At 44.3% G+C, this 24,814-nt stretch overlaps 1 protein-coding gene across 1 annotated transcript in view; it reads left to right on the plus strand.

Moving 5' to 3' along the window:
• Positions 1 to 200: 200 nt before the first annotated feature.
• LOC149322014 (transitional endoplasmic reticulum ATPase-like) overlaps positions 201 to 24,814 on the plus strand; it is a 30,923-nt gene continuing 6,309 nt past the window's right edge. Inside the window, exons 1-14 of the mRNA XM_089533104.1 lie at positions 201 to 276; positions 3,249 to 3,360; positions 5,024 to 5,196; positions 5,964 to 6,106; positions 9,140 to 9,270; positions 9,605 to 9,736; positions 10,210 to 10,312; positions 11,465 to 11,598; positions 17,498 to 17,633; positions 18,184 to 18,296; positions 19,204 to 19,368; positions 21,322 to 21,444; positions 22,452 to 22,664; positions 23,689 to 23,867. Coding sequence (XP_089389230.1) covers positions 257 to 276; positions 3,249 to 3,360; positions 5,024 to 5,196; positions 5,964 to 6,106; positions 9,140 to 9,270; positions 9,605 to 9,736; positions 10,210 to 10,312; positions 11,465 to 11,598; positions 17,498 to 17,633; positions 18,184 to 18,296; positions 19,204 to 19,368; positions 21,322 to 21,444; positions 22,452 to 22,664; positions 23,689 to 23,867 — 1,877 coding nt within the window. The 5' untranslated portion in view covers positions 201 to 256. The remainder of the gene's footprint in view (positions 277 to 3,248; positions 3,361 to 5,023; positions 5,197 to 5,963; positions 6,107 to 9,139; positions 9,271 to 9,604; positions 9,737 to 10,209; positions 10,313 to 11,464; positions 11,599 to 17,497; positions 17,634 to 18,183; positions 18,297 to 19,203; positions 19,369 to 21,321; positions 21,445 to 22,451; positions 22,665 to 23,688; positions 23,868 to 24,814) is intronic.

Below are 24,814 nucleotides of genomic sequence, written 5' to 3' on the forward strand. Positions count from 1 at the left end.
CATCCTTGCCCACAGGGACTCGCCCTGCTGCTTAGGGAAGCGGAGAGGAATATGTGCCCATAGGGGACCACGGGGGTAGACACTGGGGCTGGGGAGCCCTTGGGCCAGTCTGCCCCCGGGGTGCCCCATGGGCCAGTAGTCCCGCCTTCTGCTGCTTCCCTGGGGAAGGGGGCCGGGCCGGGCAGAGGGGCAGAGCTGGGTTTATTGCCAAGGCAGTGCCAAGCCCAGCGGAGCCGCAGCCGAGGAGGGAGCCACCATGCCCGCCACGGGAGGGGAGTAAGTCCTTCGTCCGGCGGGGCTTCGTCTTTTGGGGTTGTGTTGTTGTTGTTGATGGGTGCCTTCAAGCCCTGCCCGACGTATGGCCCAGCCTCTCCTGGGCTTTTCTTGGCCAGATTCCTTCCAAAACTGGCCCTCCGCTGAGTGTCCCTGGCCGGGGCAGGATTCGAACCCGGGTCTCCAGGGTCCACTCCCAGGGATCCCCTCCAAAAGCTCGGGGGAAAGGGTGGGTTTGGACCCCCCCCCCCTCCTCCTCCTCCTCCTCTGCTGGCCCCAAGCGGTGGGGAAAAGTTGGGAGGAAAGTTTCCCCAACTTTGGGGCCGCTTGGGTGGGTGGGTTGGGGGCTGGAGGGCGTTGTTGTGGTTGTGGTTGTTGTGGTGGTGTTGGTGTTGCGTGGCTTGTGGAGGGAGTTTCGGGAGGGCCGGGCCTGGGCTTGGCTTCCCCGGAGGAGCGTGTTGTTCTGGGCAGCCCGAGCAGGAGGAGGAGGAGGAGGAGGAGGAGGAGGCCTCTGAGCAGAGGAGGGTTAAGAATAGCCCAGCCTCAGCAGCAGCAGCAGCAACAGCAGCACAGGGCGCAGGGGCCTCTGGGAGGGCTATTTATAGGGCCTGGGCTGGACAGCCTCCAGGGGGGGCCCTTGGGGCTTCTTCCCTCAGGGACCTAGGATAGGCAAAGGAAAGTCCCACCCCAGAGACCCTTGGGGCACCTTGAAGATGGAGCACTTTCATGGGCCAGCTTCTGTGGAGAGGAGAGGCCTGGCTCAGCCAAGGGCCACTGCCCTCCCCAAAAGCTTTGCTGCTGCTGCTGCTGCTGCTGCTGTTATTGTGTGCCACCAAGACATCCCTGACACATGGCAATGCTCCTCCTCCTATTAATGTTTATCCTGCTTCTCTCCCAAAACTGTGAGCCAATTTTACAGTCTAAAAACCTACAGTTAAAAACATGCAAAAATACCCCAAGGCAAACCTGTCACAGGGGTTTCTTGGCAAGTTTCTTCAGAGGTTTTTTTTGTCGCAGCCGTTCTCTGAGGCCGAGAGAGTGTGACTTGGCCAAAGTCACCCCGGTGGGTTCTCCTGCTTCAGTAGGGACTTGAAGCCTGGTCTCCAGAGTCCAACACTCAAACCACTATGCCATGCTGGCAAAACAACAACGACAAGTTTTTAAAATGTAACTTTGTTCATTGGAAGAGGCATCTACTCTGTAGAAATAATCTTGTTTGACACCATCTTAACTGCATCCTACAGAATCCTGGAATTTGTCATTTTGTGTGGGGCTAGCACTCTTTGGTAGAGAAGGTGAAAGAACTTGTTAAACTACAAATCCCAGGATTCCATAGGATGGAGCTACAGCACTTAAAGTGGTGTCAAACAGCATTATTTCTGCGGTGTAGATGCACCCAGACTACTGTTCTGGCATTTGCCCTGAAAGCAGTTGGCACACCACAGACTTTCACTGCTCCAGTACACTACTTTATTCACATAGAAGGTCCAAATGCTGTGATTTGTAGCCTCCTTGTGACTTCCCACAGCTTCTATTCTCTCTTCTTCTTTTTCTTGCTAGTGTGTGTGTGTGTGTGTGTGTTAAGGAAAACAATATGGAGTAAGTGCATATACACAATGCCTTTCAAGTATTAGCTGTCAGGGTTAGCAAGACAAACTGCTGCCTGAGGCAGAGTAACAAATGGCACCCTCTCCATCCACCCAAACCAGGGTACAGAATAAGAACAATGCAGTTGGAGGCCAGCTGCAAAGTACATGGGCCCAAAGGAAAATCTTACCAATTTGGATGTTATTGACTTGCTGATCTGTTGTCAACTCACTTTTTACTTGTAACAATCCTAAGGTGAAACTACCATTGGGCTTTCTTGGTTGGCAGGATTTAATCAGGGGAGTTTTGCCATTGCCTTCCACTTAGCCTGAGAGAAGGTGACTTGCCCAAGGTCTCCAAGTGGTTTCCATGGCTGAGTGGGAATTTCACTCCCAGTTTTCCAGAGTCCTAGTCCCAAGGATGTTGTTCAAAATAATTAATAACCTGTTCCCTTGCATCCCTATAGCTCTTGAAGATTCAGTCATTCCTTCCCTCTGACCTTCCCTCCTTATTTGATCTGGTCTCCTCCTCCTGGCTCCCCATTTAACCTCCCTAACCTCCCCATCTTTGAACAATTTTAACAATTGTTCTAGTGAACCAGTGAACCAGTGTGAACCTGCTGAATGACACTATTGCCTAGGCCAACACTCAGACACCACCTTGGCTCTCACAGAAGTGCAGGTCCTGCAAAAAGAATAGTTCAGTTCCTTGCAACAGTTTGCAAAGTCTACAGTTGGGAGACAACCTGCAAGGTACACAACTGAATCCCATACAACAGCCTGCAGAGTGCACAGTTCAGTTATCCGAAGGGCTATTTAAAGACTGATTTAAATACAGTGCTGTTGCCAGTTGCCTCTCTGGTCCATGGGCTGGAGGCTCCCCATCTCTGCTGTATGGGCATAAGAGTAATGCTGGTGCCTTGGTATTGTTTCAAAGCTGGTAAAAGTTATTGTTTTGAACGCTGGCTTGCAGGTCACGATCCTGTAGTGGTAGACCATCACATCATGGTGTGTGATACACAATGTAACTCTCTGTGCTTCCACAAACTGGCAGTGGCTGTAATGGAGGAGAAGGATTCTGGTTCTGAGTTGCCTATTTCTTGAAAGTTTGACTTCTGGGAGACTTATTATTGCTGCAGCTGCCTTCATCCTCCTTTCCCTCCTGCCACCATCTCCTTTTTCGTTCTTTGATCCACCTTTTCTTCTTGTCGTTCCTGCCTTTGCCTCCACTGTCACACTAAATACAGTAGTATAAATACTGGTTTCCAAGCCTGCTATATGTATAGAAAAAATAATGATACTGTCCCTTTCCTTCTATGAGCCTTTCCTCTGCTATTGTATGCTTATGTTCATGAATCTGAGAAACCTCTTTTCCATTTTCCCTTCCAGGGCCAAGGGGGAGGATTATTCTACAGCCATTCTGCGGCAGAAGCACCGTCCAAATCGCCTCCTTGTGGATGAAGCTGTCAATGAGGATAATAGTGTTGTGAGCCTGTCCCAGGTAACAAGAAGCCCACTGTCTCATCTTTTCTGTCTCCAGTAGGCCAGTCATTATCTGATGTCCCATATTCCACAATTAAGTGAAGCACATTGTAAGCAGTATGGTATACCTGTTATTTTCCAGAATCTTACAAGTCGTATGTGGCATTGTAACCCCAAAGTACCCTGGCATTATATATTTGTTGTGCAAGAAGATATCATCAGGTACTTTCTTGCACAATTACTTTACCCTGCCTATACAGCAGCAGTCCAGGGCACTCCAGCAACAGATCTCTGTCCCATGTCTAAAATAGGCAACTGCTAGTCTACTGCTTCCTCAGATGCCATAGACAATGCTATTCGATCAACCAGTCATGAACTAAGATTGAGCAGATAATCCAGCTAGCTTCTATCCTGTCCTTAGACAGCAAATTGTCTGTGAATCCATCTAAGGATAATGGAGCAGAATAAGCAAGTGTAGAGGTCCAGCAATAAAAATGCAAACCAGACCAGATTTTCTTTTACTGAGAGAGATCATGATTGCCTAAATTTCCAGGAGAAAATTAGAGAGAAAGGCTAATCTTATTGGGAGAATTAACAATTATTTCAAACTGCCTGAGGGAAGAAACTAAAGATCTTAATGGATGAAGTAGCAGGAGTTGTAAAACAAAGAAGTGCCTACCTGGCCACATAATAAAAAGAAGTTAGTGGTACAAAGACTGGATTGCCTGCCTCATGGACCCTGTCAGAATTGGGGGCTGAGTCAGCATTGTGTAGTGATTTTGTGTGTTGGATTATGACTCTGGAAATCAGAATTTAATTCCCTGCTTAGCCATGAAACCCATTGGATGATCTTTGGCAAGTCACATGCTCTCAGCCTCAGGGGAAGGCAGTAGTAAGCCTTCTCTGAACAAATCTTGCCTAGAAAAATTGATGACAGGTTTGCCTTAGGGTCACCATAAATTGGAAATGACTTGAAGGCACCCCCACCACCCCCACCACCAACAACAAGATACCACTCTCCCCCAATCTAGCATCCTCAAATTGTGTTGGACTACATAACTCTTATATATGTGTTGTGGGGTTCTGGGAACTGTAGTCCAAAATATTTGAAGCGCACCAGATTGGGGTGTTTTTACACTGACACTTGAAAAGTAGCTTTAGAAGCAATCAAACAGGATCAAATATGCTTGAGAAACAGACCAGATATTTAAGGATGGGTTTGTGGAAGACATATAGAATCATGTACTGCAAAAGAAATTAGAACAGTACCTGGGACAAAATGGGGAAAAAAACACTTCTTAAATTTTAATGACAGTGTTTCTGGGAAATCAGAGAAAAGCTATGGCAGCAGACCAGGAAGTGTGTATTACTCATGGTGGCAATAATGATCCTCTGAATACTGAATTTGATATGCAATGCATGTCTGCTGAATTATGAGAAAGTGATGCAAGCAGGTGCTATGAACTCACAATATATTAAATTAACCAGCAGGCATCAGGGACACAAAAAGATATGCCACTGACTTGATTTTCTCCAGGAATACAGTCACAAACAACATAATGGATATGCAAAAATGTAGTATTAATTTTCACACAGAGAGACCACATGGACACACACACACACCTTATTTGTCCACTGACTAAACAGTTTCTTACATTGGTTCCATTCTTGGCTCTCTCCAGGCGAAGATAGAGGAACTGCACTTGTTCCGGGGAGACACAGTGCTGTTGAAGGGAAAGAAACACCGGGAGACAGTGTGCATTGTTCTCACGGATGACTCCTGCCAGAATGAGAAAATCCGTATGAACCGTGTAACCCGCAACAACCTCCGTGTGCGTCTTGGAGATGTGGTCAGGTGAGGCTGGCCCAAGCTGGAGCAGGGACTGGGAAGCTCAGTAAACTGTGTTGTGTCATGTAGGGTGTTGGTGGAGAGCACCAGGTATACCTTGCCACAGAGTGTGGACAGCAGGTGTGGAGCGGGCTGAAGGGTAAACTGGGCCACAATCAAGAAGACTGTTTTGATGGTGGGAAGCAGGGACAGTGGAGTGCAAAATGTGAGGCTAAATATGGGGATTTCAAAGAGTAGGAGAAAAAACAGCCCTGAATCAGTAGTAATTTGCTTGTGTAAATTCACTGAAGAGCCAGTGTGGTATGGTGGTTTGAGTTTTGGACTACAAGTCTGGAGATCAGGGCTGGAATAGCTGCTTGGCCATGGAAACCCACTGGGTGACTTTGGGCATGTCACATTCTCTCAGCCTCAGAAGGAGGCAAAGGCAAGACTTCTCTAAACAAATATTGCATACAAAAGCCTGTGATAAGCTTGCCTTAGGGTCACCATTTGTTGTAAATGACTTGAAGGCATGCAACAACAGCAAATTCATCTAAATATATACTTTTTTCACATTGTCCAACATGTAATATTAGTTTTTATTTTATGTAATCAGAGGCATTAAATTAGTGACCACATGAAAACTTGGTAAAAAGCCTTAGTAATAAGGGGTGTCAAAGTGACAGAATAGGTTACCCAGAAGATTGTTCTGCCAGGGGATTTGAAACAACCTTAACAGGGCATGTTGGCTTTGCTGTGTATGTTATGGAAGCCAGCTGAATCTTTCTCTACAGTGTACAGGCCTGTCCAGATGTGAAATACGGAAAGCGGATCCATGTCCTGCCCATTGATGACACTATTGTAGGCTTGACTGGAAATCTCTTTGAAGCCTACCTGAAACCATACTTTTTGGAAGCTTATCAACCCGTGCACAAAGGTGAGCAGTTGGCAAGAACTACTTAACTCAGTGGTGAACCTTCAGTCTTTGGGCCACAGCTGTCCCACACCAAGGCCTCCCTGTTGTTGTTTTTTGCTTCCTTCACCCTTTCATGTCCCCTACCTAAAAGCAAGAATTATCTGAGATGGTTCCAATAGGTCTGTCTTGAGGAACAGATGTCAGTAAGGGGGGGGCTGCTCAGGGAAGAGACTTTCGCAAAGGGTGTTTGACATGAAGACAGCAATTAAGTGGAACATTTTCATGTTGGCCTCCATTCAGTATTGGGCCTGGTGAGGCAAATGCTGCAACCCACATATCCTGGACAGCCCACCACAGCTTTTGGCCTCTCTGTTTTTGCCTCTGGTAATAGAGAACAGTGTTTGGTGCAGTCATGCTGACCATATGGCCACGGGATTCATCTTCAAACAACACTAGCTCTTTGGCTTAGTAATGGAGATGAGCACCACCCTCTACACTCGGTTACAACTAGACATTCATGTTAAGGAACTACCTTTACCTTTAATAGAGATTCATTGGTATTCTCTGGTTTCCATTAAGAACAAACACAGACTCTTAGGAGGTCATAGAATGATAGTTGTAAAATGAAAGTGTTCCATGCAAGAATACACAGCTAAAACATTCTTGAAAGTTGGCATCCAGGTTTTTTTATTATTATTAAAGACCGCCAGAAAAGTAGGTTTCCATTACCCTCCAAGGCCATCTGTTCTACTGTTGAGCAGCTGTTACTTTCAGGAAGTACTTCCTTACATGGTGGAATCTCTTATCTTGTAATTCGTTTAACTGTTTATTTTAGTTTGGAATACAACTGAGGCCTAGAGTCTCTGACAAAAAAAAAGCAGGGTTGCCAGAATAATACCTGTCAAACGATCCTGTACCTTTAGTCATTGTGCAAAAGAAGGAACCACAAGAAGTGTTGCTTTTTACCTGGTTGCATATCAAGTAACACCTGCTGAAATTCCCTCTTCTACACAACCATTAAAGGTACACAAGCCATCTCCAGTTTTCAATCCTGCAGACCTAACAACTAGTCATCTTAACAATGACAACAACTAGTAATAGGAGATTGTTTTCCCCGTTCTACCTCTAGAAGACAGTTGGTCCTCCTATGAATCTAAACTCCTCATTCTCTACAGTACTGTTTCACCTTCTTTACCAATCTCTCATATTTTTTAATAACCTGGAACTACAGTGGATCCTTGTTATACGCTGGGGTTTGGTTCCAAGATCCCCCGTGTATAACAAAATCCATGTACAGTGGTACCCCGGGATACGAATTGATCGCGTTACGAAATTTCCGGGGTACGAAAAAGTTAGATTGGAAAAAACTGTTCCGGGTTACGAAAGATTTTTCGGGTTACGAAATTAATTTCGGCGCGAAATTCAAATGTGAAGCGCGGCTAGCGGCTTTCCAGCGCTAACGGAAAGCCTTTTCGGGTTGCGAAATGTATCGGGTTACGAACGGCGCCGCGGAACGAATTAATTTCGTAACCCGAGGTAGCACTGTATGCTCAAGTCCCATTAAGTATAATGACATAGCAAAATGGTGTCCCTAATAAAAAATGGAACATCAAGGTAAATTTATACTTTTTTGGAACATTTTCAAACCGTGTATGCTTAAATCCGTGTATAAAAAATCCGTGTATAAGAAGGGCCGACTGTATAAGGAGAAGCACTAGGCCAGGCAATTGCAGCAACCACTGTCTTTATTCCATGTACAGTGTGCCCTTGCCTTACGTGGGGGATCCGTTCTGGACACCCCACCCACCCCCACGTAAGGCAAATTCTATGTATGCTCAAGCCTCATTCAAAACAATGGGGCTTGTGCACACGGTGCAGTGTGGTGCCATTTCCTGTTTCTTGTACACCTTTCATTGTAAGCTGAAAGCCATGTATAGCGCGCCTGTGTATGACATGGGCGTACTGTATCTATCTCAGTTAACAAAGTAGGTGTGTTGTTGGGTATTATTTCTTTAACAGAAACTGTGGTACCAGAGGCAGAAATAACATGGAAGGAATAGGGACATGTTCCTACACAGCATAAAAGGAATTAAATATGTTTTGACAATTTTTAAATCCAAAACTAGCATGATGTATGTGTGAAATTAAACAGCAAGTCAGGTACATTTTGTATAAGTAAACAAAAGCATTTTGAATCTTCTAAAGATCACTTGAAGGCTTTTCCCAAAATGAATCCAAGGATAACTTTTTCTTGCACCAGCCTTCACTTTTATGTTATCCATTTTGATGGCTAAACTTAGAGAATGACACTTGATTAATAAGCTGTGGGTACCTGGTGAGTCAGGCTAATCTGCTGTCAACTTTTCTCTCAGGTTTGCTGTTCACAAATGCTCAGTAAGAGATTCTAGAGGCAGCTGCTGTTTACCTTGCCTGTTGTAGGTTGCTCTGGCACATATAGCTACAGTAGAGTAGAATCCAATTCTTTCCCATTTCAAGTTTTATTCATTGTGTGATCTATTGTAGACACACTTCTGCAACTTAACAAGACAAGTTTGTGTTTCTCCAGCCCTCCTTCAGCACCCTTCTAAAGATGCTGATGCTAAAAAAAAAAAACCTAGCAGCTACACAGAAGAGGAAAGGAGGGGGTGGTTGGGCATAAAAAGACTTGGTAAAAAGGATTTCATTGTCCAAGACGTTGTTAATTGAAATAGACCTCTATTTCAATGTTTATGGATCTCACTTCAGAGTACGCTACATCAAATGTGCACAATGTGGATTATGAAGATGATGATTGAAGTTGGTAGTCAAGTAAAGATATACAAGGCAACTGGAACTTCAGTCCATTACTGATGATAGACACTGGTTTAGGACCAGGTCAGTCTCTTAGATTGAGGTGGAAAGGAGTAGCTTTATTTATTTATTGGATTTATAGTCTGGCTGTCTCCCAAAATGGAATAGAAGGGAAATAATAATGGGAAATTATAAATAACAGTAAGAAAGACAAACATACTGAGCTTGAGACTGAACTCTGAGGAGATTCTGTTTTCTATCCAGGTGACATTTTCCTTGTGCGGGGAGGAATGAGGGCTGTGGAATTTAAAGTTGTAGAGGTGGATCCTAGCCCCTACTGCATTGTTGCTCCTGACACCATTATCCACTGTGAGGGGGAACCCATCAAACGAGAGGTAAGAATAGACACTGAACAACATCAGGGATGAAAGAGTTGGCAGCCAGTTGGCTGATGTTTATTCATAGAGACCATTGCAACATCCTGCAGTCTGGATCACATGCAGAGACAGAATTTCTGATGGTGGGATCTGCCATACAAAATTTCCACTGGGGAGATAAATCCAAGCAGAAAGTAAACTTTGTTGAGGAGTCAAAGGATGGTGGGTAGAGGGATGAATCTTCCTATCCCCTCAAAATATTCAGCATGTGAAGGAGTGTGGTATGAGCCTTGGTGGAAAGAAGAGGCAATTTCTGCCAGCACCCTTTCAGTTCACCCCTCTGTTCTGTCAGGATGAAGAAGAGAGCCTCAATGACGTTGGCTATGATGACATTGGAGGCTGCCGTAAACAACTGGCTCAGATCAAGGAGATGGTGGAGCTGCCCTTGAGACACCCAGCACTCTTCAAAGCTATTGGTGTGAAGGTACAACAGGAACAGGGATGAGACCCAAGGCCTATCAGCCTCCAGATTATAATTCATCACAATTCTTAATTTAAAAAGTGAACTGCCACATTCCATCTGTGGACAGCAATGGTGCTGAATCTATTTGAGTGTTCTATAGGGTTCAGCACTTTGGATAACTCCAGAGTGGATTTAGTGCCCCACTGACGTGGGAATCACCAGTAGCCACTACATCTTTCTGTCCAAATTGGACTGATCTTGGAACTTACATTTCTGAAATAGTGGGAGCCCTTCCCTTCTCCCACAGTGAAGCTCCCCTTGGCTCACATCCTCTCCTAATTCACTGGCTTACATGTTTGTTTTGACCTGTTATATGTCAGGCTTACATGGCTGTCTTACACTGGCTTACATCTCTATCTTGACCTTCCACTGAGATACATCCCTTGCACAGGTGCATCCTGGATGGCTCCTTAACTTCTCTCCTTCTTCCTTAGCCTCCACGAGGGATTCTTCTCTATGGTCCCCCTGGCACTGGGAAAACCCTTGTGGCTCGTGCAGTTGCAAATGAAACGGGAGCGTTTTTCTTCCTCATCAATGGTGAGTAAAGGGACATTAAAAATGCTGTTCTGATTTGTTGGAAGATTTTTGCATTGTCTTTCCCCCTCCTTAGATAGATAGGGAATTCCTTCATGTAAACTCTCTCACCTTCTCTCTCTCTCTCTCTCTCTCTCTCTCTCTCTCTCTCTCTTTCACACACACACACACAAACACACACATTCAAGCTAACCATGTGACTTAAATCACTCCTCCTTTGGGACTAACTGACATTCTTTCAAAATATTTTCAACGGAGCTGTTGTGTTTCCATCTTCCTGCTCTCTCAGCTTTCTTTGGAAAAATAGTGAGATAAATATTTCTTTTACTTGAACTATTCACTAGCTAGATTAGCTTCTATGTAAATATAGCTTAAAGCCATTAGTAAACTTTTGTTTTAAACTATAAACTACCTGTTTTGGGGGTTTTTTTTGAGTCAGTGTTTGTTCTTAGGAAAGCATAGGGCTAGTACATACCAGCCCTTTGCGACGTCCTCGTCACATGCTAGGGTTGCCTTGGGGCACTCTGCCCACACGCCCCTCAACCTTAGTATGTGACGAGGGCGTAAAAATGGTTGTGTATACATGGGCGCCGCCATTGTTAAGCAAGCACAGCGTGGCATCCACACAGCGTCGTGGCTTGAAAAGAACCCGCTTTTTGCTGGTTCTTTTTCCACTGCTGGGAAGCTGCATGGTTTGGAGGCTGCGGCTTCCCTTTGGCAGAAAAACAGGCGCCAGGAGGCCACCCTTTTTGGGTGGTCTGTACCGTGCCCCAATTTCTGCTACTCTGCTAATTTAAAGCTAGACCCTAACAGGCTTGGCTTTGACATTTTTGATATTCAGTATTTTTGTTTCGTTAGCAAAGGCTGAAGCCTTAAGAAATTTAAATTACCCCACAAGAATTATATGATGACGATTCAAGTGGCATCAGTGTAAACAGAGTGATTCAACAGGATGTGCAGTCCCTGAGCTGTGTGACCACAATAAGCCCCATTAGAACTGGCAAAGCTTTTCCTGGAGCCATGCAGTTCAGGGTGGAGGTATTTCACAGTCATTCCCTAAGGGTCTTTTTCACCATCTCTGATCAACTGTTGAATTCATCAGTTGATGAACTGATGAATTGTCCATTATTGTTTCCTATCTTTATTTTTCCAAAGGTCCAGAGATCATGAGCAAATTGGCTGGGGAGTCAGAGAGCAACTTGCGCAAAGCCTTTGAAGAGGCTGAGAAGAATGCTCCAGCCATCATCTTTATTGATGAACTGGATGCTATTGCTCCTAAGAGAGAGAAGGTAAGCTCAGGGGCTCACTGACAGTAAATCTCTGAAGAGCTGGTTTACTGCAGTGAGGGGTGACTAGCCAAAGCACCAGGACCTTATGATAGCTGGGAAAATGATGCTCACTTTTGTGTATTTTTAATTGTTGAGGAAACATCCTTCCTTATCCCCCAATGATCATGTCCCCCAATGACCTTCATTAAAAGTGAATTTGCCACATAATTTCCACATCCACAAAGTTTTGCATTCCTATGGACATTCTCACACACAGATTGCTATATAGGTTGTCTCTGGGCTTTCCACTCCACCAAATGTCTCTGAGGATGTAGGCTCAAGTCTATGAAAGCTCATGCTCTCAGCTTCTTTCTTTCAGTTAGTCTCAAAGGTGCTGCAACATCCCTTTGCATACTGATTTTCCAGATTAACATGGCTATGATCAAGCCAGAAACCTCCCTGGAAGCCAAGATGACAAAGCTGAGGCTGTTGTACTTCAGATATATCATGAAAAGGCATGACTCATTGGAAAAAACAATAATGTTAAGAAAGGTGGAAGAAAGTAGAAAGAAGAAGACCACATGCTAGATGGATGGACTCTATTGAGAAGGTCATGGGTATAGGTTTACAGGAACTAAGCAGGACAGGGAGTCTTGGAGATGTCTCATCCACAGGGTCTCCATGGGTCAGAGTTGACTTGAAGGCAGTTAACAACAACAAAAATATTTGAATTTCATTGCTTTGTTCTTTTAATAAATAATAATAAATAAATCATTTATTTGTAGCCCGCTTTTCCTGCGTAGATCAAAGCGGGTAACATGGTTGTATACAATATACAAATTGTAACAACAATCAATCAATACATCAATATAAAAACAATTAAAACAATTAAACAATTAAAACAAGGTTAAAAAATATAAGCTAAAACATACAGACTAGCTGACTCAAAAGTGCATGTGCAGTGTGCAGTGGGGAGATAACAGATGTTACAATGTCTGGGGAAAGGCTTGTTCGAAGAGGAAGGTTTTTAACCTCTTCCTAAATTGGTCAAGGGAGGTGACTGAGCGGAGCTCGCCAGGAAGAGAGTTCCAGAGCTGCGGGGCCGAGATAGAATACGCCCTCTGAGCAGTTGCAGCATATTTTGTGTCTGGAACCCTCAACAGTTGCTTCCCGGCTGATCTGAGAGCGCGGGGCGGATTGTATGGGGAGAGGCGGTCCTCCAAGTACCCTGGGCCCAAGCCATTTAGGGCTTTATAGGTTATAACCAACACCTTGTATTGCACCCGGAAGTGAATAGGCAGCCAATGTAGATCTTTCAAGACAGGTGTTATGTGGCTGGTCCTGGAGGATCCAGTGACCAGTCTTGCTGCCATGTTCTGAACCAGTTGTATCTTCCGAGTATGGTACAAGGGTTGCCCCATGTAGAGCGCATTACAGAAATCCAACCAAGAGGTCACCAGAGCATGTACCACCATTTCAAGGTCCCCCCGGCGCAGGTAGGGTCGCACCTGGCGTATCAGCCGAAGCTGATAACAGGTGCTCCTGACCGTCGCATCCACCTGAAATGTAAGGCGGAGCGATGAGTCCAGAAGCACCCCCAGACTGCGAACAGAGTCCTTCAAGGGGAGCATCAGGACAGGTGGACAAATATCCTTCCCCAGGCCTGGGGAACCTATCACGAGCACTTCCGTTTTCTCTGGATTCAAACTGAGTCTGTTTTCCCTCATCCAGCCCATTACCGACTCCAGACAGGCATTTAGAGGAGAGATGCCATCCTTGGTCACTGCATCAGTCGGAGACACAGAGAAACATATTTGGGTGTCATCAGCGTACTGATAACACCTCACCCCGTGTCTCCGGATGATCTCTCCCAGCGGTTTCATGTAAATGTTGAATAGCATGGGGGACAGAATGGCTCCTTGAGCGACACCAAATGTAAGCGCCCTCTTATCGGAGCACACGTCCACCAGCTGCACCATCTGGAGTCTACCCGAGAGGTAGGAACGGAACCAGTGCCCCCGATACCCAACTCCCTCAGGCGTTCCAGAAGGATACCATGGTCAATGGTATTGAAAGCCGCTGAGATGTCTAAGAGCACTAACAGGGACACGCTACCCCTGTCCATGCCCAGACGGAGATCATTGACCAGGGCGACCATGGCAGTCTCAACTCCATAGCCCGCCCGGAAGCCGGTTTGAAATGGGTGTAGAAAATCAGTATCATCCAAGACCGATTGAAGCTGGATTGCAACTTAAATTGTAAGTCACTTTGTGTAACAATTCTTGGGGGTAAAGCAGGATATAAATAAATATACTACTACTACCACCACCACTACTGCTGCTAAATAATAATAATAATAATAATAATAATAATAATAATAATAAGTTAGAATTGCTTGTTTCATGTGAGCTTAGCTAAACTTTTCACTGTATCATTTATTTATTTATTTATTTATTTATTTATTTATTTATTTATTTCTATGCCACCTTTCTCCCATATTGGGACCCAAGGCAGTGGCTCACAAGATAAATCAACTAAAACCTTAGAATAAAAATTTAAAGGCAATTAAAATTATCACATTTTAGAATCATTAAAATGCATACAAAAATTGAAAATAAAGCACACCTCTCATAAGAAGCCTCCCTGTGAGCAATTAAAAGTCTGCTTGAACAAAAAAAAATGTATTTGCCTCCTGGCAAAAGGACGGCAAGAAGGGAGCCAGCTTAGGGAGCATCTGCAGTGTAAAAATAATGCACTTTGACACCGCTTTGACTGCCATGGGCCCATCCTGCAGAATCCTAGGATTTGTTGTTTTTGTGAAGCACTAGCGCTCTTTGGCAGAGAAGGTTGAAGACCTCGTAAAGCTACAAATCCTAGGATTCCATAGGATGGAGCTACAACACTTAAAGAAGTATCAAACTGCATTATTTCTACAGTGTAGAAGCACCCTTCATCTCTCTGGAAGGAAGTTCCAGAGGAAGGCTCTCTTTTGGTCCTGCCACCATGATAAGCTTGTTTGGTGAAGAAATGGGAGATGGCCTTCTCAGTGGCTGTTCTCACCCTCTGGAAGGGAGTTCCAGAGGGTGAGAACAGCCACTGAGAAGGCCATCTCCCATTTCTTCACCAAACAAGCTTATCATGGTGGCAGGACCAAAAGAAAGCCTTCCTCTGTGGATCTTGAGACTCTGGCAAGTTCACATAAGGAGACAGACTTTTAGATAGTCTAGACTTCAGCCATAAAGGTTTTATAGGTCATGCCCAGAAACCCAGTGAAGCAATTTTAACAAGGAGTAGCTGTTGTTGTTATTATTATTTCCCCATTCCCCCCCCCAAAAAAAATCTGGGATTTACAGTTTAAAATAACAATACAATTACTGTAGAAAGATTGTATGCATAACTATGAAACAGTTATAGGCACTGTAGCTGTAAAGAAAATGTATTAGCAATATTCAAAATGGTAGAATAGAGCCCATTTCTTAATCCAGAGGTGGGCAAATTTGACAGGTGTGAGGACCAGTTTTCTTTCACTGGGGCTCTTTGGGGGCTTCATGGACTCACACACAAAATATTTATTATTATTATTGAGGGACTCAGGGAAGCTAAAAAAAATTTAAAACAATACAAGTTAAAAACAATACAAAGCAATAAAATGTAAATACAATGTTTAAAAAACAAACAGTTTTAAAAAGTTAAAAACATTACACATTAAAAATATATTAAACACTGTACACAATACTATATACAAACCTTCCACAGCATTTAAAGTCCAACCCTTGTCAGTTTGAGAAAACCTGGCAGCCCAAGAATGTCTCTATCTGCCGCCAAAAGGAGAGCAGGGATGGGGCCAACCTGGCCTCTCTAAGGAGGGAGAGAAGGTCCTCTCTGTTGTTCCCACCAAATGCACCTGAGAGGGTGGTAGGACAGAGAGAAGGGCCTCTCCTGATGATCTTAGTGCTCTAGTGGACTTGTAAAGGCAGAGATACAGTTCTTCAAATAACCTTGACTCAAGCTGCATAGGGCTATATAAATCAAATTAAAAAATGCCCAATAACAACAAAATCAGAAGTGCACTTCTTCCTTTTTGATGGTTTAATGATCAGCTGCAAAGCCAACCATGGACAGTCGTGCCTTCCGGGCTCCAGCAATGCGGAGTACGACTCAAGGAAAAAATCATCATGAGGAAGGTCCATATAATGGATAAAGATGATACATGTGAATACAAGAATGCTTTTGAACTGGTCCCTAAAAATGAAAGTAGCTTTATCTTTGCCACCAAGTCTGCTGAGAAAAGAACAACTGGATGTCTGCACTGATCCCTCTCCAGTATCTCAGCACTCTGGACCAAACATTGGATGCCGTGTTGTTACAGGAAGAGAACGAGCAGCCCCTGCGACTCCCCAGTCCAAGTGTCTATCACTTTGCTTTGGAAGACTCTGAGGACAACATTGTTTTTGAGGACAGCCTTCAGAGCAGGATTGGAATTCCCCTGATCAAAGGCGGGACTATGGTGAAGCTCATTGAAAGGCTCACTTACCACATGTATGCAGATCCTAATTTTGTACGTACTTTTCTTACCACGTATCGCTCCTTTTGCAATCCTCAAGAACTCGTCAGTTTATGTTTATTGATAGAACGATTTGAAATCCCAGAGCCTGAACCAACAGAAGCTGATAGGCTGGCGATAGAGAAAGGAGAACAGCCCATCAGCGCAGACCTTAAAAGATTCCGCAAGGAATACATCCAGCCAGTACAACTCAGGATATTAAATATTTTTCAGCATTGGGTGGAACACCATTTTTATGATTTTGAAAGAGATCAGGAGCTACTCGATAGACTGGAAACATTTATTTCCACTGTAAGAGGCAAATCCATGAAGAAGTGGGTGGAATCCATTGCAAAGATTATCAGGAGGAAAAAACAAGCTCACGCGAATGGGATGAGCCACAATATCACCTTTGACAGCCCCTCGCCCCCAATTGAGTGGCATATCAGTCTCCAGTTTGAAATGTTTGACTTCATGACACTGCATCCCATAGAGATCACTTGGCAGCTGGCTCTCTTTGAATCTGATCTTTACCAGTGTGTGAGGAGTGTGTGGACAAAAGAAGATAAAGAAATCAACTCTCCAAATCTACTGAAAATGATTCAGCAAAATCAGAAGTGGCTAGGACTTCGAGTTTAAAGAAACCAGGAATTTAATTCTTGCAACAACACTATAAGATGTTAGGGCCTTTACAGACCGGCCTGAAAGGCCAGCCTGCGGACAAGGTTGGGGCTTAGCATCCTGACAATGCATGCCTGACTCCACCCCCCCCCCCCGGGTGCTTTGATGCTGTGCTCCACTCCAGACAGCGTGCAGTGGCGTGGCGCGCCTCCAGCACTACATCCAGATGACACAGCACCAAAGAAGCGTCATATAGCTCTGCCGCTGCAGCAATGGCACCCTTTTTAGAGCACAAAAAGGAGCCGCTTTTTGCGGCTTCATTTTGTGCCCTCAGAAAGCTTGATTGGGGCCACAGCATGAGGTTGCTGCAGCCCCGATCCAGCACGAAAAGGGGCGGTCTGTAGAGCCCCTTAGTCTGTGGGTGATGACTAGGTCAAGATGAATGCTGAACTGTGAATTTGAAGCTGGATCTCTCCAATGCTTTTTTGGCAATCTGAAAAGCCTTCATATCTTATCTCATTTCCTGACATGGAGCCAGATGCACAGTTCTTGCAGAAGACCTCCAGAGTCTCTTGTCACAGTGCTCCCCTCACTTTGGCTCCATCTATTTTTCTATTATATAACTTCTTTATGCAAATTGACCACCAGGGGGAACTGTGCTCCTAAGTTTAGGATACTGGTACCTTGTTGACTCTTGTAGGTTGAGTATCAGAGCTATTGTTGATGTTCCTTCTCCGTTTTCTCCTACCATTTCAGACTCATGGGGAAGTGGAACGGCGCATTGTTTCCCAGCTGCTCACACTCATGGATGGCCTGAAACAGCGATCACATGTGGTAGTCATGGCTGCTACCAATCGGCCCAACAGTATTGATCCTGCCCTTCGCCGATTTGGTAGGAAACTGTTCTCCTTTCTCAGCTACCTACCCCAGATGTTCTCCCCTTCCTTGGATGTAGGTCTTGAAAATTCATTAGAAAAGAAATCAAGATCCCAAAATCACAACTTGGTCCTAGAATACAAACTGAAATTTCTTTTCATTATCTCTGCATTCTGCCTCTTACTCGCTGACAACTGCTATGAATTGTACCATTCTTGCTTTATCCATTAGGCCAGGGGTGGGCAAAGCCTCTGGGCTTAAAACAGAGTGGTAGACTTCAAAAGTGATGGAATAGCCCCTCCATTGAACCCTAGTACGTCAGAGAAGGTTTGTTTACATTAAAAAACCCTACTTTCCAAAATTAGACAGGGGAGTCTGGCATGGCCCATATAGCCCCTAGCTTAGGTCATGGTCTCCCCCCTGCCAAAGCACACATTCTTCACCTCTTGCTCCTAAATTTACTAGTTCCCCATTCAAGAGATAGGATAGTTAGGTGGACCAGAGCTGGGAAAATTAGTTTTTTGTTAATTCTAGCCCTGGGTTCAGTGTTTGTCTCTCCTCTGCAGGGCGTTTTGATCGAGAAATTGACATTGGGATCCCAGATTCAGTGGGAAGGTTGGAAATCTTACAGATACACACCAAGAATATGAAGCTGGCTGATGATGTGGACCTGGAGAGGGTGAGGATGGGAATGGAGTCTGCAAGGTGGGAAGGAGTTCCATGAAATAATCAATGACACAAGGAAAGATATAACAAAAGGTTATATCACACTACCAGAAAAGGGATGCCACCTAAACATTAGGATAGTAAGAGCTGTTGAACAGTGGAATACACTGCCTCGGAATGTGGTGGAGTCTCCTTCTTTGGAGGTTTTTAGACAGAGGGTGGATGGCAATCTGTCGGGGGTGCTTTGAATGTGTCTTCCTGCATGGCAGGGGGGTGGACTTGATTGCCCTTGAAGTCTCTTCCAACTCTATGAGTCTATAGTTATTTAGAGGAATGGTTCACACAAGCATCTTGTCACTTGAAATGCAACAGGGTGATTTTCATGTTTTAAGGACCTGCCACACATCAAATGCAGCAGCTGGGACTCACAAATCATCTTGCACAATGCCTTTGAAGGATCTCACTTCCCATATTAACCAAGAGTTTCAAAATCAAGTAATAGACCTACTTTATGTGAACTTGGAACCTAAGTATCTGGGAGGGATACCTGTTTCCCTCCTTGCAAAGCTGTGATGCCCATGAAATAAAATTGAGTTATGGTTCCAACATGGGAACTGGAGTACTGGGGAAACCAAGAGAGTCTTGAGTGCACAATGAGGATTATATGACTAATGCTGCATGCATACCCACAATCAAGATATTTGGGATAAACAGTACACTGACAGCTCCAGAGATTATTCTGGGCATTTGAGAGTGGCTTTAGGTATAGCGAAATAGAGAGTTGCTTTATACACTAACCCAGTATTGTCAACACTGACAGGAAGCAAGTCTCCAGGGTTTCAGACAGGATTCTTTCCTAACCTCACCTTGGTTTGGGATGGAGAGAGTTTTAGCCCAGGGCACCTGGTCTATCATTTCAGGTGGCCAATGAGACACATGGGCATGTGGGCGCTGACCTGGCAGCACTGTGTTCTGAGGCAGCACTCCAGGCAATCCGGAAGAAGATGAGTGTCATCGACCTGGAGGACGACACCATTGATGCTGACATCCTCAACTCCATGGCTGTTACCATGGATGATTTCCAGGTAGGCCTGCCCCAGCATGCTAGTAGCAAGATGTCTACAATCAAAATGTCCATCCATAATCCATAATCCATTATTTTGCTTTAGTTTTTATTGGCAGAGTTCTCAAAAGACAAAAAAAAATCTATTTAAAAAGTGATGGTAATCACACCCACTTTCCCCACCAGCTTTACTGATAGAATTTCATTACCCTCTGACTTTAAAACATGATTACATACAAATGATATGCAGGGGTTCTTCAGTAGATTTAGCAGGCAAAAATAACTTCTTGATTTCTGTGCAAATCCTTTACAATTCTCAAATAGCTCCAAATTGTGTATGTTGGCAGAGGGAGGGACACCTTTGGCTTTCCACCTGTGTTGGACCTCAGTTCCTATATGTTGTAACAAGAATGGCCAACAGTAAGAAATTGTGGGGTTTGTAATCCAAACATCTAGAAGGCCAAAGGTTTGTCACTGTCTCTTAAGTACTCATATTTTGGGTTTTCATTTAGTTCGAATATCTGATGCTTCCCATTATTTTGTTATTTTGTATTAGATATTCATTCGCTATATTGCTATTACTTCAGTTCTTATTCATATGACCATTAACTTTGTTTTGTTCATGCCACCTGGCTATGTTCTAATATTTGACAGAAAGCCTCTCTCATTATGAACCTGCCTATTCCCTGAGATCTTCAACTGAGGGATTTAAGCAAGTGGTGTCAAGGAACATTGCCTTTTCAGTGGTGGCCACACTAAATGCTAGCCAATTAGTGGCCTGTGATGGAATGCTAATTCTAGGGATGCCCACTTGGCTCCAACTTAATCATCTTTTACATGCTAGGTTAAGAAATTTCTCTGCTTCAGAAGACTAAATGGGATGAGATAGACTATATTTTAAACTATCAGTTTTAGGCCAATTGATTATCCCTATGATCTGTTGGGGGAAGGAGTGTTGCTTTATATTATATATTGTTTGTAATGTTTCTGACTTTTGTATGTTTTATCTGTAAGCCATTTAGAGTCTTCTTTTTAAAAAGTCATCCAAAAAATAGAAACAACAACAATGAAATAACAATGATGCATAAGACCTGATACAGCTATTCAATGTTATAAGTGTATTTGAGTTCAGAAAAGCTGGAATTCATCAAGGCAGTTATGATTGCGTAATCACCTCAGTTACATAGCTACATAGTGTCTCCTGGCCCAACTCCCTCAATCCCACTAACCAGAGAGCAGCCCCTGCAGTCTGTGGAGATCTGTTTTCCTGTTGATCAGGAAGCAGCTGACAGATGCCCCCATCCTCTCCCATGAGTGATCTCCAGTGGGACAGCTTGATTTCTGTTTCAATTCCCTTGCACCAGAGATTGCTCTCTTGAGGGAGGATGGGAATGTCAGTCAGCTGTTGATTGGCAAGAGAATAAACCTGTGTTGTTTGCAGTGGCTGCTGCCCAATAAGGTGGGATTGAGGGACTTTCATGGTCCCTACGCTTCCCCTAAACTAGGGAATACGTAGGGATGGTGTATACAAATCAGTCACAAATGTATGACTCTAGGGCTATGCATTTGTAACTGCCTTGGTGAATTCTAGCCCTTATGTCTTCCAAAGAGAGAAAGAGAGAGAGAGAGAATAATTTTGTCACTGCTTATGATGATGATTATTATTTAAAACTGATTTTGTTAGAGTTCTAGATTTGATCTGGAATTCCTTCTCAGTTTAGGGTTCAGCATCTCGGCTTCTTGAACTGAAGCTGTTAGCTTACAGATTTTGGTGCAAATCCCACTCCCAAATCATGTCTACAGAGTAGCAAATGTCTTGGAATTGCCAGCATTCCTCTGCTGACCTGATTGGTTTGGTTTCTGTGTGGGTAATGAACTGGGGAATGTAACCCAAGAAAGCAGTGGCCTCCATGAGAAGCACCTATTACAGTGTTTTGTGCCTACTGCTGTGTCTTGCTGTCTTTTTGCTTTGTAGTGGGCACTTGGCCAGAGCAATCCTTCAGCCTTGCGGGAGACTGTGGTGGAGGTGCCACAGGTGTGCTGGGATGATATTGGGGGCCTGCAGGAAGTCAAACAGGAGTTACAGGAGCTGGTACAGGTCAGTAGGAGCATGCTGTGGTACTAAACAGCCCAGATTCTAGTAGCTGCAGATGCAGTAGCAGTAACAGCAGCAGGAGCTATCAGCCTTTCATTTGGATTTTGGTGCAAAGGCCTCTGAAGAGTGGTGTAGTGGAGCCAGGGCTAATGTGGGGGGTCCAAACCTCCATGACACTCTCATTAGCAGGGATGATGATGTTATTGTTCACCTGACCCAGATCTTCTTGTTTCCTTTGTGCATAGCTAACATCCTTAACAATATTTTGGGTAGGAAAGTGTTTCTCCTTAGTGCCAAGAAAAGGAACACCTGGATGAAACCTCTGCTGCAGTGTGTACAGCCATGTGTGTGCATGGACTTGTGTGCACATCCAGAGATACATGTGGCTCAATAGATGTACTGGCATTTTTAGACACTCCATGGGGACTGACATGATGAGCATCTGGACTTCAAAATTTAGTGCCTCTGAATGTCTGTATGCTTAACAACAACAACAACAACAACAACAACAACTGAAGGATAAAAACATGAGATTGAGTTGAGATTACTGAACTCTGGCCATCTATAGACCTTGCAGCACTTTGTAACTTTTAGGACGTTTGAGTCTTAATGTGGCATTGCAAGGATGGTATGTTATTTATTTATTTATTTGGAGTATTTATACCCTGCTTTTCAGCCAAAAATGCTCTCAGAGTTGCTTACAATTTTTTTAAAAGAATTAAACATTTCCCTGCCCTCAGGCTTACAATCTAAAAAGACATGACACAAAAGGAGAAAGGAATGGTGGTGGGGAAGGGGTCAAATTCCTTGGTTCTTCTCATCCTCTGGGGCCATGGCAGATGGGTTGGAGGGAGGGCTCTTCATCTTACTTGGGCTAGGCCCAAAGGAACTGGCCTGCCTCTCTCCCTTCTGAAGCTGAATGATGGTAACAGTTGGAAAGCATACTCATGGTACAGCTAGGAAAGGGGAAGGGAAACCTCCTTAACATCTTTTTCTCTTACCCTCCTCAGTTCCCTGTGGAATATCCTGACAAGTTCCTGAAATTTGGCATGACGCCTTCACGAGGTGTTCTCTTCTATGGACCGCCTGGCTGTGGCAAGACCCTGCTGGCCAAGGCCATTGCAAATGAATGCCAAGCCAACTTTGTCTCCATCAAGGGTCCTGAGCTCCTCACTATGTGGTTCGGAGAGAGTGAGGCCAACGTCCGTGATGTCTTTGACAAGGTGCAAAGCTGGGGTGGAGGCAGGGGAAGAGGGCAGGAACTAGAAGATCGAGGTACTAGCCAGTAGCCCATTCCAAATAATGATAATAATGACAACAGCGGCAGCGGCGGCAGCAGCAGCAGTGAAAGAGGTTATAAATTGCTTAGATTTAATTTTGGGCAATTAAAAATTAAGAAAAGAAAATGAATGCCCAGTGTTTTTTCCAAAGTTCCCTTTCTTCAGTTAATGAAAGTTACTGGAAGATTGTTGTGTTTAATTAAGAATAGCCTATTGGTCCCACACTGGGATTTACTTCATATTTCCATAGTTTGGCCCACTAAAGATTCATAATATATTGGTTCTGCCCTAAGCTACCTCTGGGTTGGACCCCCAGATCTTCACCACCTTTCAGCTGGTCACCAACCAGTCTTTCTTTCTTTTCTTTTTTTTAAAATGTTGTTCCTGTAACTAGGGATAAGTACTTGGTGCATCCACTTCTTCAGGCATGGACAATTGTTGAGAGTTAGGGAGCTGCATTGGGCCGCCACACTCCTATGGCATTGCAAACACACACCATTTTTTTTTGCTCCAAAAACACTCTCTAGGGGAGATGCAGCACATTTTTGTAATGTTTTTTGGCCCTCATGGGTCATTTTAGATCCCCTTAACAACAGGAAGTGACCTGGAAGTCACAAGAAGTGTAACTTTTTTACAATAGGAAGTGATGTGGAAGTCACTTCTAGTTCACTTCCTATTTTAATAAAAGGCTTCTGCTGGGTAGAAAAAGGTCAAAATATGGTGCAATTGCCTCCTCCTCACTTCCCCTAGAGGTTTGGTGGGAGGCCAAAAATAATTGAGGGAATTGTTCTGAATTTCTTTTAACCTGGGGCCACACCTTGCCCCCACGTGCACTAATGGGATGTACTAGACCAGAAGGGCTCAGGATTTTTGAACACCATGTCACACTCTGAGCAATCTCAGCTCTCCTTCATCACCACCAAGCTCACATTACTATGTTGTTGTTCTTCTACTACTTCTTCTCCAGGCCCGGCAAGCTGCTCCCTGTATCCTATTTTTTGATGAGCTGGACTCTATTGCCAAAGCCCGGGGTGGTGGAGCAGGGGATGGTGGAGGTGCAGCTGACCGTGTCATCAACCAGATCCTCACAGAAATGGATGGCATGACCAACAAGAAGACAGTTTTCATCATAGGTGCCACCAACAGGTGAGAGCCTCTATAAAGGAGGAACAAAAGATAGAATTCTGAGTGCAAATGAGTGGTGAGTATTCTGCCTGGGGTTCCTTGCAAATTGAGCTGCTCTGGTGACATATGGACAACATTCAACCTTTTATGGCTTGGGTCAAGGCTGTTTGAAAGACTACAGGCTGCTCCCAGTTTTAAGATCTTCACTGGAGGTCCTTATGGTCCCAACTCCACTGGAGGCATGTCTCATGAGAAGATGAAAAAGGGCTTTCTTGTGGGCTGCTCTCAGGCTCTGTCCTCTTGTCAGTAGGCAAAGACATTGTTCTTGAGTCATGTCTTTGCCATGTAATTTGGTCTGCAGCTGAAGGAAGTCCAACTGGTTGGGTGCTAGCTATACCATTTAGTGTTGTGCATTTTTGTAGGGGTATGTTTTCAACTTGTTTTCATATTACATTTTAATTGAGAAGTTCTTAATGTGTATTTTATTATTGCTAGTAACGTGGCATAATTTCAGGGGCAGAAAGGAAGAATACAGCTCCCTTGGATCCCATCCAGGGAGAAAGGTAGTGTATAAATTCAACAAACAAACAAAAACAAACAAACAAAAGGAATAATTTGCCTCAGTACCAATCAGTACATTCAGCCCTTGGATTCGGGGCTAGTCTACACTAGGGGAAAAGCCTGGACTCCTGCCCCTTGTGCACCCACACCCACCCTGGAGCCACGCTGCATACCTTTTTCTCTGCAGCGACATTGGGTAGTATCTACCTGACTGCCCCTGTGGAGTTTCCTGGGTCTCACACCACCACCACCGCCACTACCACTGTCACTTTCAAACCTGTCCAGGCCAGTTCCTGGCCTGAATGGTAAACAGTGTTGCCAATGTCGTGACTTTCACACGAAAACGGGGACTTTTCAGAGCTTTTCGTGTGATTTTGGTGCCTGGCTCTATTTCAGTGCATTTTGGG

This window comes from Sceloporus occidentalis, unplaced genomic scaffold (genome assembly GCF_023333645.1).
Source record: "Sceloporus occidentalis isolate IW3139 unplaced genomic scaffold, rSceOcc1.0.p SCAF_1, whole genome shotgun sequence".
NCBI classification, from domain to species: Eukaryota; Metazoa; Chordata; class Lepidosauria; order Squamata; family Phrynosomatidae; genus Sceloporus; species Sceloporus occidentalis.